This window comes from Hyalella azteca, unplaced genomic scaffold (assembly GCF_000764305.2).
Source record: "Hyalella azteca isolate HAZT.00-mixed unplaced genomic scaffold, Hazt_2.0.2 contig7276, whole genome shotgun sequence".
Taxonomy (NCBI): Eukaryota; Metazoa; Arthropoda; class Malacostraca; order Amphipoda; family Hyalellidae; genus Hyalella; species Hyalella azteca.
Genome location: NW_025937404.1, coordinates 598,909 through 613,192, shown reverse-complemented (window position 1 = coordinate 613,192; position 14,284 = coordinate 598,909). Strand labels below are relative to the sequence as shown.

Genomic DNA, 14,284 nt, shown 5'->3' with positions numbered 1-14,284 from the left:
TTCGGTGTTGAAGTAAACCTTAGCAGAAGACTTAGCTTTCATTCAATCCCACAACCGTAAGACTATCATGCCGTCACAAAGTGATAACGTAACAGCCTTATTGGTCGCAGCCTGAATAATAATTATGACCGACCTAGGAGTCTCCACGTAACGTTGTCGTGACTTGAAAAAAAAATTAGCGACATCTTACAGTGCATTGCAGTATGGAATTTTCGCTTCAATGTTGCCAATTGAATATTGTAAACATTTAAAATTAGCTAATTAGCATAAAAAATTTTCGTCTGAGGAACGAAAACAATCTAATTAGAGCTCGGAGTTTTAGGCTGTTTGCTTTTAACATGTTGAAAGCTCTATTTGATCTTTGGATTGTTTCTTCCTCGAATTTAATCGCATCAGTAAAGAAAAAGGAAGAAAGCTCTGGGGATGTAATTTCCGCCTTCGGCAGCTTTTCTTCCGTTGACCTTGAGCGGCGCCGCAGTGTAGGCGCTGATCTATAGCGGCAACTTATAGGGTGAACAAAAACTCATGAGAGCACAGAAAGATTAAATGATTCGCAGTTTCTATTTAAAAAAAATGCAGAGCAATGAATGGATGAAAATAAAAATTCCGATGCATTAATTGTTGATGGTAACAAATTCAACTTCCGAGAAATGAAGAAATGATGTTATGATCCTTCACTGAGAGGTCGATCAATTTTTATAAGGAAGTAGTGAGCCAATATAGACGTTTAATTACCTTACCATTACCTGACCAGGAAGATTTTTACCCAATATAATAATAATGTGAGATATTGTATAAGAATTTGTTCGCCACTGCTGACGTAAACCAGGGGATAATCCCTAGTTTTGGAAATTTTCAACAGTGCTGCAGACATAATTCAAGGCCGCCTTGGCATGAGCTTTATCGATTATTTAACATTCGATTTAACATCGAAAACGGTGTTAAAATTAAATGCAATGAATACTCAAATCGAAAATTTGCTATTATTTCTGTAGCAAAATGAAGTGGCAAGAACATATTGGCCACGATTTTAATGGTGCATCCTCATATCCAACCAAGTGTACGATACTCAAACGCAAACTTCAAGCACCGCTGTGATCAAATCGTTAAATGCTAATTCGATTCTGTTATACATATGCTCGAATGAAATCAATTAGATTTTTCAATACCATGGACCTAAATGAACTTTTTGAATACAATGGAAAAATTGGTCGAATTAACATGTTCAAGATGAAATATGTAAATTTCAATGGAAATATTTTGGCAGAAGTAAAATATTCTGGAGAGAGTGAGTAAACAAATGCCTACAACACATTACTCGCAGTCGCGACTACACGCGCTAGTGCCAGCTACTCAATGCTACTTCTCTAGTGCAGCGTGTGTGTGTCTCACCTATTTTATATGTACTATTTGTACGTCAACAATCTTTATTTGTGTGTGCATGTACAAAGGCGATGTATACACAAATATCCTATGGATGGGTCGACCAGTAAAAACGTTTGCATACTCCTGACACCGACAAATAAATGCGAAGACTTGAAAGTTTTTTTTAGATTGTACGTACGTAACTAGGAAAACGTTAGAGTTATGTATAGTATAGTATAGTATAGTATAGTATAGTATAGTATAGTACATTCGGCGTTGAAGAATAGGCCTGGATAGGCCTGTCGCCGATTCTTGCACTTTTCTTGACTAGTTCACAGATCTAAAAGACTTGTCTAGTCTGTTCTTGAAAGCGTTCGTACTCGGAGCGTCAGCAGTAACATCAGGAAAGTATTCCACGACTCGAAGCGAGAAGAAGTGTTGTCGCATGGATGAGTTGCACCGCAGTTTTTTTAGTTTATAGCTGTGGCCCCTGGTGTTGGTTCTTGTTTCAAATTCTAGTAATATTTCTGGGACCTTGGACAAACCACGAGTATACTTGTATACTTCAATGGGGTCGCCACGCAGACGATAACGGAGACTGGGAAGCTTCAAAATCTTCAATAATTCTTCATAAAACTTGCCCTTTAAGCCTGGAATTATCCTTGTTGCACGTCTTAGAACACTCTCGACTAAATTTTTGTTCTTTTCAAGTTTCGGTCACCACACAGCATTTCCAAACACTAGGTTCGGGCGCACGACAGCAACAAACAACAGCTTTATCGCTTCTGCATCTATAGGTACTCGTAAGAGCGTCTAATCAATCCAAGCACTTTATAGGATTTATTAAATTGCGTTTCAACATACCTAGAAAATTTTAGCACCTTGTCGACACAAACTCCAAGATCTTTTTCAACGCAAGACTTCTCAATCATAACCCTCTCGTTGCAACCATGTCTTCTCATGCTGTAAGCTTGCTGCTCATTGTTCTTGCCGAGGTAAAGTACAGGGTGCGCCACAGAAACTTACTTATTTGAAAGGTCAATAAAAACAAAAGTACTTCAGTTATTGTTTTAATTCACACAGGCTAATATGCCCTCTAGCGTGATTACGAGCGGAAAGGAATAGATATTGAATTGTGGGCAAGGGCTATGTAGGGGTCTATACTGCGTCACCGTCCGTCCGACAGCAGAACCCGTAACGGAATTCCCACACGTACAATCACTACAATGCATTAATGGTTTAATTTCTTCACACCAGGCGATACGTAAATATTGCGCGTAATCAAACGCAAGCTATCCCTAAAATACGGAGGGCACAGCTTTCTCGGAATGGCGAACTCATTTTTAAATACAAAAACTAAGATATTTATTTTGTTTCATTTTCAACTTTATCCTATGCAGATTGCATCGAACTTATTCATTAGAATTTATTCATTTTCAGCGTTGTCAGCTGCACCTGACAATAAAATAAAAGACATCAATGCAGCACATTCCAATATGTTAGAGTAATCGGCAATACTTGAAATTAAAAAGAAGCACAGAAAAGGCAAATGAAGCTTGTGCAATGTATAACAAGCCACGACAAACTTCTTTGGCTATTAAAAAAGGGCTTTCTTTAGTCAAGAAGTTTAGTTAACTTTAGTTTAGGGCCCAGTCCTCTCGTGGTCCAGACTGACCAGTTATAGATTGTCTCGTATAAAGTCGCTATTTAGGCACCCAGGAGCCATGATCATAAACCTACTTAATATTGATAATACATAAGTTATTAAAACGCCAATTACTATAGTATTTGAAATCAACCTGGATAGTTATTCACATATTTTAATCTATTAATGTGTAGTGAAGAAACTATAAGTTATTTTCGTTCCAGAAAAAAGGTCGTCCTCAGAAGTTAATCCAAGATTTTAATCTATTAACAAATACTCAAAGGAAACACACATCCCGGCCGTTTAGATTCAATCCAAGGTCATTATTATCAGTTGAGCTTATCAGTCTTGAAAGCAAAATGTCTCCTGACACTTGCATGTCATTTCCACTAACTATCTGCCTACCAACCACTTGTCGATATACCCACCATTTGGCTGCTAACTTCTTACTCGAGACATTCATCTTACGTCTGATCTAAGTGTGCACTGAGCATTTCAAGTATAGAACAGCAATAACTTCCTGGTTCCAATAAACTAAAAAAGCAAGATAGTGGTCAAAACCCATCAATTTTATTTCTTTAAGTAAGCTTAGATATAGAAAAACAAAGACTGAGTGAATTAATAGATTGTTTTCATTACAACTTCTTATTGCAAATGGCGGCAAGCAACGGGAGCATCAGAGATCTGTCAGCAGGTTTATACAATGGCGAAAAAACGTCCTCTTCTAATAATCCGATAATAAAAATTGATCCTTCCGTTTCATATTCATTGAAAAACAAAGGTTCGAAGCGTGGCAACAAACATTACCGAAATGAAAACTGTTCTTCCGTTATTTCTGCCGATGACCGAAAGACCGATGGACGCTATCGAAGAGACCAGAGGCAGGCGCTCGCATCAAGAACCAACTCCATGCGCCCTCAGAACTTCATGCGCCCTCAGAACTCCATGCGCCCTCAGAACTCCATGTGCCCTCAGAATGCTATGCGCCCTCAGAATGCTATGCGCCCTCAGAACTCCATGCGCCCTCAGAACTTCATGCGCCCTCAGAACTCCATGCGCCCTCAGAATGCTATGCGCCCTCAGAACTCCATGCGCCCTCAGAACTCCATGCGCTCTCAGAACTCCATGCACCCTCATGCGCCCTCAGAACTCCATGCGCCCTCAGAACTCCATGCGCCCACAGAACTCCATGTGCCCTCAGAACTCCATGCGCCCTCAGAACTCCATGCACCCGCGTGATGTCTCCCTGTCGCTCCAGAACTCCCTGTACTGCAGAAGAGACTCTGCTGGAAATACAATCGCTGCAAAAACAAAACCGAATGCAAAAATAAATCCAATCAAACGTTTGCTGGACAAACAAAAATATTTTGATGAGCGTAACCTTGAAGACAACCTGGACAACACGGCTCGTATAAATTTAAACTCAATTCAAGGTAACCTCGGATCTCGTGAAAAGACAGACAACTTCGACAACGGAAATCATCAGATAAGGAATTGTGAATGTTTCGTTTCCAGAGGCTATTGGGGGGTGTTCAATACAAAATTCCAAAATGACGAGAAAACATCCGTTGGTTTTTGTGAAAGTTCTTCCTCGGTCCCATACGCTATGTCGGTCTCCAAGTTAACGACAAACTGGCCTCTCGGGACAAAGAAGACCCAGGACACGTCAGGAGCAAGTGAAGAGAATGTCGCTGATGTGACGACGAAGCGACTCAGCGGCAGGCCGTACCAGGTTGGATGCGAATAATAAAGAATGACGCATATAGTTACGTTAATATTCTAACGTTAATGAGGACGTTTGGAAGGTGGTTTTATCAATTATGACGACGTTTGCAGGTGGTTTTGACGTTCATGACGACGTTTGGCAGGTGGTTTTGACGTTCATGACGACGTTTGGCAGGTGGTTTTGACGTTCATGACGACGTTTTCAGAGGGCTTTTACAATCATTATGGCGTTTGCAGGTGGCTTTGACGTTCATGATGACGTTTGCAGGTGGCTTTGACGTTCATGACGACGTTTGCAGGTGACTTTGACATTTATGACGACGTTTGCATATGGGTTTGACGTTCATGACGACGTTTGTAGGTGGTTTTGACATATATGACGACGTTTGCATGTGGGTTTGACGTTCATGACGACGTTTGTAGGTGGTTTTGACATTTATGACGACGTTTGCATGTGGATGTGGGTTTGACGTTCATGACGACGTTTGTAAGTGGTTTTGACATTTATGACGACGTTTACATGTGGATGTGGGTTTGACGTTCATGACAATGTTTGTAAGTGGTTTTGACATTTATGACGACGTTTGTAGGTGGTTTTGACGTTCATGACGACGTTTGCATGTGAGTTTGGCGTTCATGATGACGTTTGTAAGTGGTTTTGACATTTATGACGACATTTGTAGGTGGTTTTGACGTTCATGACAACGTTTGCAGGTGGTTTGGACATTCATGACGACGTTTGTAAGTTGTTTTGACATTTATGACGACGTTTGCAGGTGGCTCTAACAATCATGACGGCGTTTACGACGATGGTAGCAGGATCGGCGGTGGCGTTTCCATCTGTCATCATCCCAGACGTACAAGAGGAAGGGACGAACATTTACGGCGCAGCCATGGCATTTACCGACATCGAGAAGGATCTGATAGGTGAGTAGGATTAAGATAAGATGTGTATAAATATAGTGATATATGGGAAATATAAAATGAGTATTATAATATATATTCAATTATCATACCATGTTTCGAATTCACGTACAATTTTTATCGTTGTATCTTTTTAACTTTTATCATTTCTCATTTATCGTATTTATGAGCACGTTTTCTCAAAATTAAAATTTTAGTAGGTATCTGTGCTATCGTGTAACTCAAGTTAACCCTTTACAACTACAACCGTATGTCACTCTCCGGGAACATGACTTTCAACTTAAGTTATGCGTAAACTATTGAGTGTAGCAACCTGAGGACGTTTGTACGCAACAGAGAACATTTTACTAAAGTTCTCGTACGTTGCGGCAACCATCGTTGCAAGTCATTTTGCGCTCACTAGAATGTATCTTTTTTGGGCTGGCTTGTGTGACATTATTGCTCCGGTTACTCATGTCAGGCGGTAGAGGGTTAATTAGTTTCTGTGTAAATGTGTTCCTTGTTTGATATAAAAATTTCCCTGCTTCCCACGCAGGCAGTCTGACCAGCGCAGGTGCATTTGTGGGTATCGCCGTAAGCGCTGCTCTCAACCGCCGGCTAGGCAAGCTCACCACGCTGCGGTTGGTCATGCTGCTGGGGGTCGTGTCATGGCTGGGGGTCGCTGCCGCCCCCACCACTTGGGTGGTGCTCGTCATGAGGTGTGGGGTCCAGTGATATTTATAGCAATCGTCATGTGGTGTTTTAATATGAATATTGCAAGGATTGTTTTATAGCCTTCTCATGTGGTGTTTTTATTCAATAGTGTGCGAGTTAATAACTTGTATTGACCATACCTTCATGTGGTCGATTTAATTAGCGCATCTTCTTATTTATGGAAAAAAGGCGCTATTGTGCTCGTCATGGCCGTCTGTCCGTCTGTCTGTCCGTGACTTAACATTTTCGTCAACGAGAAAATGCGCTCTCTGTCACTCATTGCAGTGAGTACTGAGTTATATTATTATAAATATGCGCCATTCACATAAATAATGTGTATCTAAAATTATGTGGTGCTGAGACAGAAATGTGTGTATTGGTGTGATGCTAAAATTGTCTTAATTATAGACATTGTAATGTAATGTTTTTTATATTAATAAATGAAGTGTGTTAATACAATTGTCTTAAAGCCAAGTCATATGTTTTTCATTAGAAATGTCTATGTGTTACTAAATTTCCTTATAAACATTGCCATGTGGCGTTTTTAATAGAAAAGCACATGAGTTGATAAAATTGTCGCATGGCCACTGCCTTGAGGTTATGTCATATAAGAGTTGAAGTGTCTTGTGATGGGAGTGTGAAGAGTGTTGTTATACAGCAGTGTGAAGTCTGTTGTCATACAGAAGTGTAAAGAGTGTTGTTTGTGCGAAGAGAGTTATCATACAGAAGTCTGAAGTTCGTTGTCATATTGCTTTCTGTCTATTGCATATTGAAATGCCAATTATTTAATTGAAAACTCTCACGGTTATATCTCAATAGAAATGATTTTATATAATGAAATAAGTGTTTGTGTAAATATCAAGTGCAAGTTTCCTTGACTTAAAACTTTGCTAGAGGTCATAAAAGTTTTTTTAGTGAATGAATGAATGGCGATCGTAAGTTCAAAGCTTATAGATGATATCCTTGATTAGAACAAAAAAATCGTGAAATTGAATTGCCGGTACAATTCAAGAGACAATTGAACATATAATAACAATTTATTTCTCTGAGGTTATCGTTCCTAAGATCGGTTAAGCTGAATTACAGATTTCTGTGCATACGATTTGTCCTTTAGGTTCGAGGCGTTTAAATTGAAGTCACATTTTGCCGCGATTCGAGAGAGAGAAATTCAAAATTTAGGTAAAAAATTCATGTCTGAAGATTTAATTCTAAAGTTTAATGCTAGAGATTAATTAACGCTGATTTAGTGGGCGCAATTTTTACGGTCTAGTAAATTATATGATTATAACAGAATTACTGATCAAATAAATTGCCTAATGATGAAATAATTGATATTAAATTTTTTTTAATATAATTATGGATCAAAAAGTTATCGCAGTATAAAATAATTGCATAATAAATTATGCAATTACCATATTATTAACGAGCAAGTAAATAATTTAATAATGAAATAATGAATATTAAATTGTTTAATTACATTATAATAATTAATTAATTAAAGTCCCATTTGGCCAGGGTTCTGAACGGCGCCGTTAACGGAGGGGTGTGCGCGACGAGTCTGGCGTATGTCGTGGAAATCGCTGATGACGTCACGCGGGGTCCCCTCACTCTCGTCGCCTCGATATCCCTCTTCCTGGGTGACTGGTCTGAATATTCCAGGACTAGCGGCTTGCCTTCGAATTACCTTATTTTGCCTTCTAATTATCGTTTTTTACTTCTAATTACCGTTTTTAACTTCTAATTACCTTTTTTATGTCCCATGTTTTCTGCCAATATTTCAAACAAATTAAATTATTGGTTTAAAAAGTAGGAAAATATTACGTAGGTACGTGCTTGAAAGATGCATACATTTGAGTGTTCGAACAATGGCTCTAACATTCAACTTCCTATCCTTCTTCTGATTTCATTCATATGAAATCATACATTCTTACGAGTTCATATATTTATTTGAATTCATACATTCATTCAACTTCATGTATTGATACAACTTAATATTTTCACCTCAGTTCATAAGTTCCTACGTATAAGTCACAACATCCTTCGGTCGGTGTGTCGCAGGACAGTCACTGAGCGTGATGCCGGCGTACTGGCTGCGGTACTATGGCGTGGCGCTCGTAAACTGCGTCTATCCTGCCATCTTCATCGTCTTCGCCACCTTCTGCATGCCACCCAGCCCGTCGGCCCTCGTCATCCAAGGTAATTTTCTTCGTCATCCTTTTCACCTTCTGCATATCAACGTCTTCCAGAAAATTGTTATTCTTTCTCCAAAACTTCTTAAGATGAGTGGTGCTTTAAGGCCGCTCATAAACCCTCAGAATTTAACAAGAAAAATTTCTGATTCCTCTTTTAAAAAAAGTATTGAAGAGTTAAACAGCAACAGGAAATTTTCACCATTTTCATTTCACTCTTTTCGCAAAGATTATTTTTTTGACACATTTACTTGAGAATAGCCTCAGAATGTGCCAGAAAAGATGCGATTCTTCTCTCCAAAAAACTTATCAAGAGTATTTTCTTAAAGGTAACAAAACACTAGCACGCGAGATATTGCTGCGCCTGAGAGTGCGAGGCTCCGACGTCGACGCTGAGATCGACAGCTACGAACGTCTCAACGAAACTTTCCAGAACGTCAAGCTGTCAGAAGCGCTGTTCCGCAGTGACGTCATCAAAAATCTCGCTATTGTTTTTGCGCTCTTCCTAATTCAAGTGTCTTCAGGTACTTGAGACTACTAGACCACGTTGTATCTAGTTAATTTTGTTCAACTACAGGACTGACATTGCGCCATTAATGAAGACCCAAAGAAAAATGGCCAATTATAAAAATCTAGAATTTTATCAACATCTATGAGCAGATATTAAAAAAAATTATTCATGGTGTCTTTAATATTTTCAACTACAGCTAACTATAATATCTACAAGATTGCTTCGTACTCATGTAATCAATATATAGCTCGCCGATCGATACAAATCGATGAATTTATATGCAAATTTAAGAACAAAGAAGTAGTAATATGTAATTTTTTTCAGGGTATGCCTTGTTTACTGTGCAAACAGCTCGATTTCTACAGGACTCAGGCAGCACAATCGATCTCACCACCGGCACCATCATCGTGCAGTCCGCGCAGGTACTCTCAGCCAAATAAACTATACTTTGTCAATGTAGCGTTTTCCTTTTTATCCTGTGTGTGCCATCCTGACCTAGATTGGCCCGGTGACATTCACTCTGCTCATGTGTTACTGTGTACAGTTACTGTGCATTTCGTTTCTTGAGTCATAACTATGAATTGTGCTTGTGAATTGTGAACGTGAAGCATTCATTACTTGAGTCTTCAGTTATTCTGTAAATTCTGAGCTTACAGTCTGACAGTTTTGGCCAGCATAGTTTACAGTCTGACAGTTTCTGTCAGCATAATTTGCAGTCTGACAGTTTTGGTCAGCATAGTTTGCAGTCTGACAGTTTTGGTCAGCATAGTTTGCAGTCTGACAGTTTCTGTCAGCATAGTTCGCAGTCAGACAGTTTTGGTCAGTATAGTTTGTAGTCTGACAGTTTTGGTCAACATAGTTTGCAGTCTGACAGTTTTGGTCCGCATAGTTTACAGTCTGACAGTTTTGCCCTGCATAGTTTACAGTCTGACAGATTTGGTCAGCATAGTTTGCAGTCTTACAGTTTTGGTCAGCATAGTTTACAACCAACATCACCACATCATATGGACTGGAAATAGTTTTCCTAAAGTTACGAAGCAGAGTTCATATTGTTCAACATTAATGCTAAATGTGGCAACCACTCAGAGAACCGAATAATGAGCGAATGATTTTTTTTCATATCCGAGTGAATATTTAGAGCATGGAACAGTGCTGTCATGCGCCAGCTTGAAGCCATCGGTTGGAAATACGAATGCAGTCAAATGACAGATAATATTTACTTTCTCCAGCCCAGGTTGTGTACCAACAAAACTCATGTAGATACACATAACGGCCTAACTACTGCACATAGCGGCCAATTTCTAGTATGTAATTTGTGGGTTTAGCTTGATAGAGAATGTTTAGCTGACGGAGTTACACACTTTCAACTATATGTGAAAGTACGGTTTCAGCCTAACCATAACAGGAGACTCTTACAAAATTTTCAGGTGTTATTCACCTAGCTGTTTGCACTCGTCAAGCAAAATCTTTTGGCAGACAAGTTAATCACCTCCCCTGTTTTTACGGTTCGAACTTGCCAATAGTCTGAGTATGGCTGTCAATAGACATAAGCAACATCTTGACGTAGATTTAAACCGTAAAAGTTGTTTGTTGTGGATAGAACAACTGGCAAACTTCTTGCAAACCTTTATTATTCTAACGGCTGTTTCATGTGAGGGTGCTCGGAGCGGATAGTACAAATAGCAAACTTTCTGAAAACTTTTAATAACGGAATGGTTGTTCAATGTGCAGGTGTTTGAAACGAATAGAACACATAGTAAACCTTTAAAAACCAAATTATATATGAACGGTTCTTCAATGAGCAGATTGGGCGTAGATAAAACAATTAGTAAACCGTTTGCAAAACTTTTACTAACAGAACAGTCGTTGTATGTGCAGATATTTGGCGTGGTGCTAGCGATGTTGTCCGTACGGAGGCTGGGGCGTCGTGGGGAGATGTTGCTGTCGCAGGGGATGACGGGGCTGTCTTTGGGGGCACTTGCGGTCTACGTGCACCTCTTCCCTACAGCCGGGGCCTTCTACCCTCCACTTGGAGGCTACCGAAACAGTTCTTCCCTCACTCTCGAGGGCAATATTACTGAGTGAGGCAATACATTCACAAGAGAGATGAATGTTTTCAAGAAAATTTCAGGACTTAAATTCGTTATTAAGTAATAACAAAAATGATATGGGCCGACCTGGTTCTAATACCTCATCTATGTGTAAAATGAAAAAACTTAATTTCAGCTTGACTGCTTTCATCTGATGTATTAATCAAATAATAAATGAAATGTAAAAGTAAGTTTAGTTTAAATATTTGACAATCATTGATAGTAAATTTTGACAAATTTATTGACGGAATTAAGATAATTGTTGATGCATTAGGCTTAAATTAAGATTTTGTGACGAGCGCCGGAGCAACTGTGGAACCCTTCGCTCATGGTTAACCGCGGACCGCGTAGTTTTTCTCTAATATTAAAGCGCCAGGTTATTGATTTTTATCAACTACATAAAAGTAAATTTGCTACTAATTTCCGATTTTTGAAATCGCTGTTCATTACATAATTTTTAACCTGGCACTACTTATCAATATTCCTTACTTTATTACTTATTACATTACTATTACTACTTACAATATTAAAACAGAAACAGAATGAAAGTAATGTATGTTGTGGTATGTGCAGATCAGAAGTCCTCACAAAAGCCTCACAGGCACTAGAAGACAGGGAGGCCCCAGCCCACGGGTGGGTGCCTCTCTTGTGCCTCACGTTCGCCCAGATGTCGTGCAGCTTTGGCCTCCAGAACATCCCTAATATTCTCTCATCAGAATATTTCCCCACGGCCATCAGACCGCAGGTTAGTTTTATTCTAATGGGAGTTTCCTGGTCAAGCTCCGTTATTTATATTCTTAGATAGTTAAGTAAATATCAGTTTCCATCACTCACTTTCATGGTAAAGAAACTTTTGCCCAATTCACTATATCAGCGCATCCGAATTAAGAACTATTAAATCGATATCTTATAGCGTATTTAAGACGTTCGAAATAAAACAAATTAGTTAATAATCTATAATCATTGAATATACTTTCAGAGCAAAGGTAATGTTTTGTATAAGCCAATGTTAAAAATTTTCTCTAACTCCCTTCACTCCTGAAAAAATTGATGCTCAAAAATCCAACCAAAAAATAATCTATGATCAATTCCAATGCTTGATATCTAACTAGCCTTTCTTATTAATGAGTGACAGGCGTCCAGCATCTGTTTTATGATGGCGGCAGCGATGCGGGTGATACAGCTGCAGCTCTACTCCCCCATGAGGGCAACCATCACCCACCTCGGTCTGCTGGTGCTCTGCAGCGCCTCCTGCCTCCTCTCGCTGCCTCTTGAGGTCTGCTGGTGCTCTGCAGTCCCTCCTGCCTCCTCTCGCTGCCTCTTAGCTTCTTCTGCATCAGGGAGACGCTAGGCCAGAACATCGGCTGAAGTGACATCCCAGTAGGCAAATGACGTTGAAAAACGTTGTTATGCGCATGTTTGCTGAAACAACGTTTAATCAACGTTATTTCGATGCCATATGCCTGTTGTGCTGCATTTGGTTCCCATTTTCTTGTAGAAATGCAATACTGAGGCGACAGAGGGAAGAGTTAAGTTGTTCAAGGGACAGTTTCTATGTACACTGTCATGGTTCCTTACATTTATCCGATTTTTATTATGAATAACTCGTCACAATAAGCGAGCTATCCGTTTCACGAATATCGATAAACTTTTAAATAATAAATTATAAATATGCGCTAACTTTTTTCTGTTTGGAAAATTGTTTAATTTCTAAAAATGATATAAGTAAATAAAGTATATTAATAAATATTCCCGGAAAGCATGCGTAGTATCGCCCTATTTTTGTTCTAAAAATAATGCGATTCAATTAAGGCGAATTATTTTTTTCTAAAAATCAGGCGATTCGTTGAAAACTTTTAAACAATATTTGTTACCATGCCGGATAAGTAATCTTCAAGGGCAAGGTTTAGATAAAAGGTAGACTCGTATTACAGATCGCATCATAAATACGACTGGGAAGACATGAATGCTGTGAAATTATTTTGGCTAAGATATTCCTCAAAAATTAATATCTAATTTAATGTATCGTTGGCTGAAATAACATTCAATACATGTTGTACAATACATGCCTTTAGGCAAGCTAATGATATTTCCACCAGCATCTCTGGTTCAAATAACATGTATTGAATGTTGCTTCAGCCAACGATACATTAAATTAGATATTAATTTTTGCGAAATATCTTAGCCAAAATAATTTCACAGCATTCATGTCTTTGTTTGTTATGACGATGATTTTACTGCCTCGACAGGCTGGGCGGTCGCGTATATATAATATATTGAAGCAGTTTAGCGAGTTAATTTTCCTATTTTGTTGAATAAATCTATAAAATGCTTACTTTTAAATCTCCTTTCTATATAACGTTTCTAGTACAATTAGCAATATACTGAACGAATATTAGAAAAATATCGCACTTTAACTTGAGATATGAAGAAAACTGTAATGCATCCAATACTTCTGCGTGACACTGTATATGTATTAGTTTTATAAAAAAACTATTTCCGTAGGCTTCTAGTTCACTGTATGGAAGTCGCTAGAATAAAAAAAGGGCGGCTTGCATTCACGAGCATAAAAGTGACTCCAAATAGCAATGAAGTTTTATCTCTTGTGTGGGTCGTCTTGACTCAGTTTGACCAGGCATAAAAGTATCAGGCATCAGTGCTACATGCGCTCTCTGTTCGCAATGTGGGTAAGAAAGTGTGTCAGTATATAGACGATATGAGTCAATAATTTTTCTGGGTGTTTTTTTCTTCAGCTGGTAAACTACTTCATGGGACAGTCCGCATTTATTATGTAAAGATAATAAAGGATAATAAAACAAAGGATACGACAATTCGGTCTCTCCAATTCTTCTCAGAAAATTAAAACCTCACTCGAAAAAGAAGAAAATAATTCAAGTTTTGCAATCCTTGAGTCACCGATATAATATCTGCTACAAAATCTAGATTCGTTAACATTTATTTACTATGTGAGCATTTCTAATAAAAGTAAAATGAGGTGGGAAGTCAATCTTTTACCAGAATTTGTAGGGAACAGTGATCAATGTTAGCTTAATATTCAGGAGTACTTCGGGAAACATAGGGAGAATAAGAACAATAGTAACTTATGTGTGGAACGTAGGATAATTTAAGGTGTTGACCATCC

General features: G+C 38.7%; 1 protein-coding gene across 1 annotated transcript; it reads left to right on the top strand.

Moving 5' to 3' along the window:
• Positions 1–4,178: 4,178 nt before the first annotated feature.
• LOC108678215 (facilitated trehalose transporter Tret1) lies at positions 4,179–12,493 on the top strand. Its single transcript, XM_018166584.2, has 10 exons — positions 4,179–4,742; positions 5,512–5,662; positions 6,195–6,357; positions 7,868–7,989; positions 8,411–8,548; positions 8,871–9,065; positions 9,377–9,474; positions 10,931–11,133; positions 11,716–11,887; positions 12,278–12,493. The coding sequence occupies exons 1-10, from the start codon at positions 4,182–4,184 to the stop codon at positions 12,491–12,493; spliced, it is 2,019 nt and encodes a 672-aa protein (XP_018022073.2). The 5' UTR covers positions 4,179–4,181.
• Positions 12,494–14,284: the final 1,791 nt, after the last annotated feature.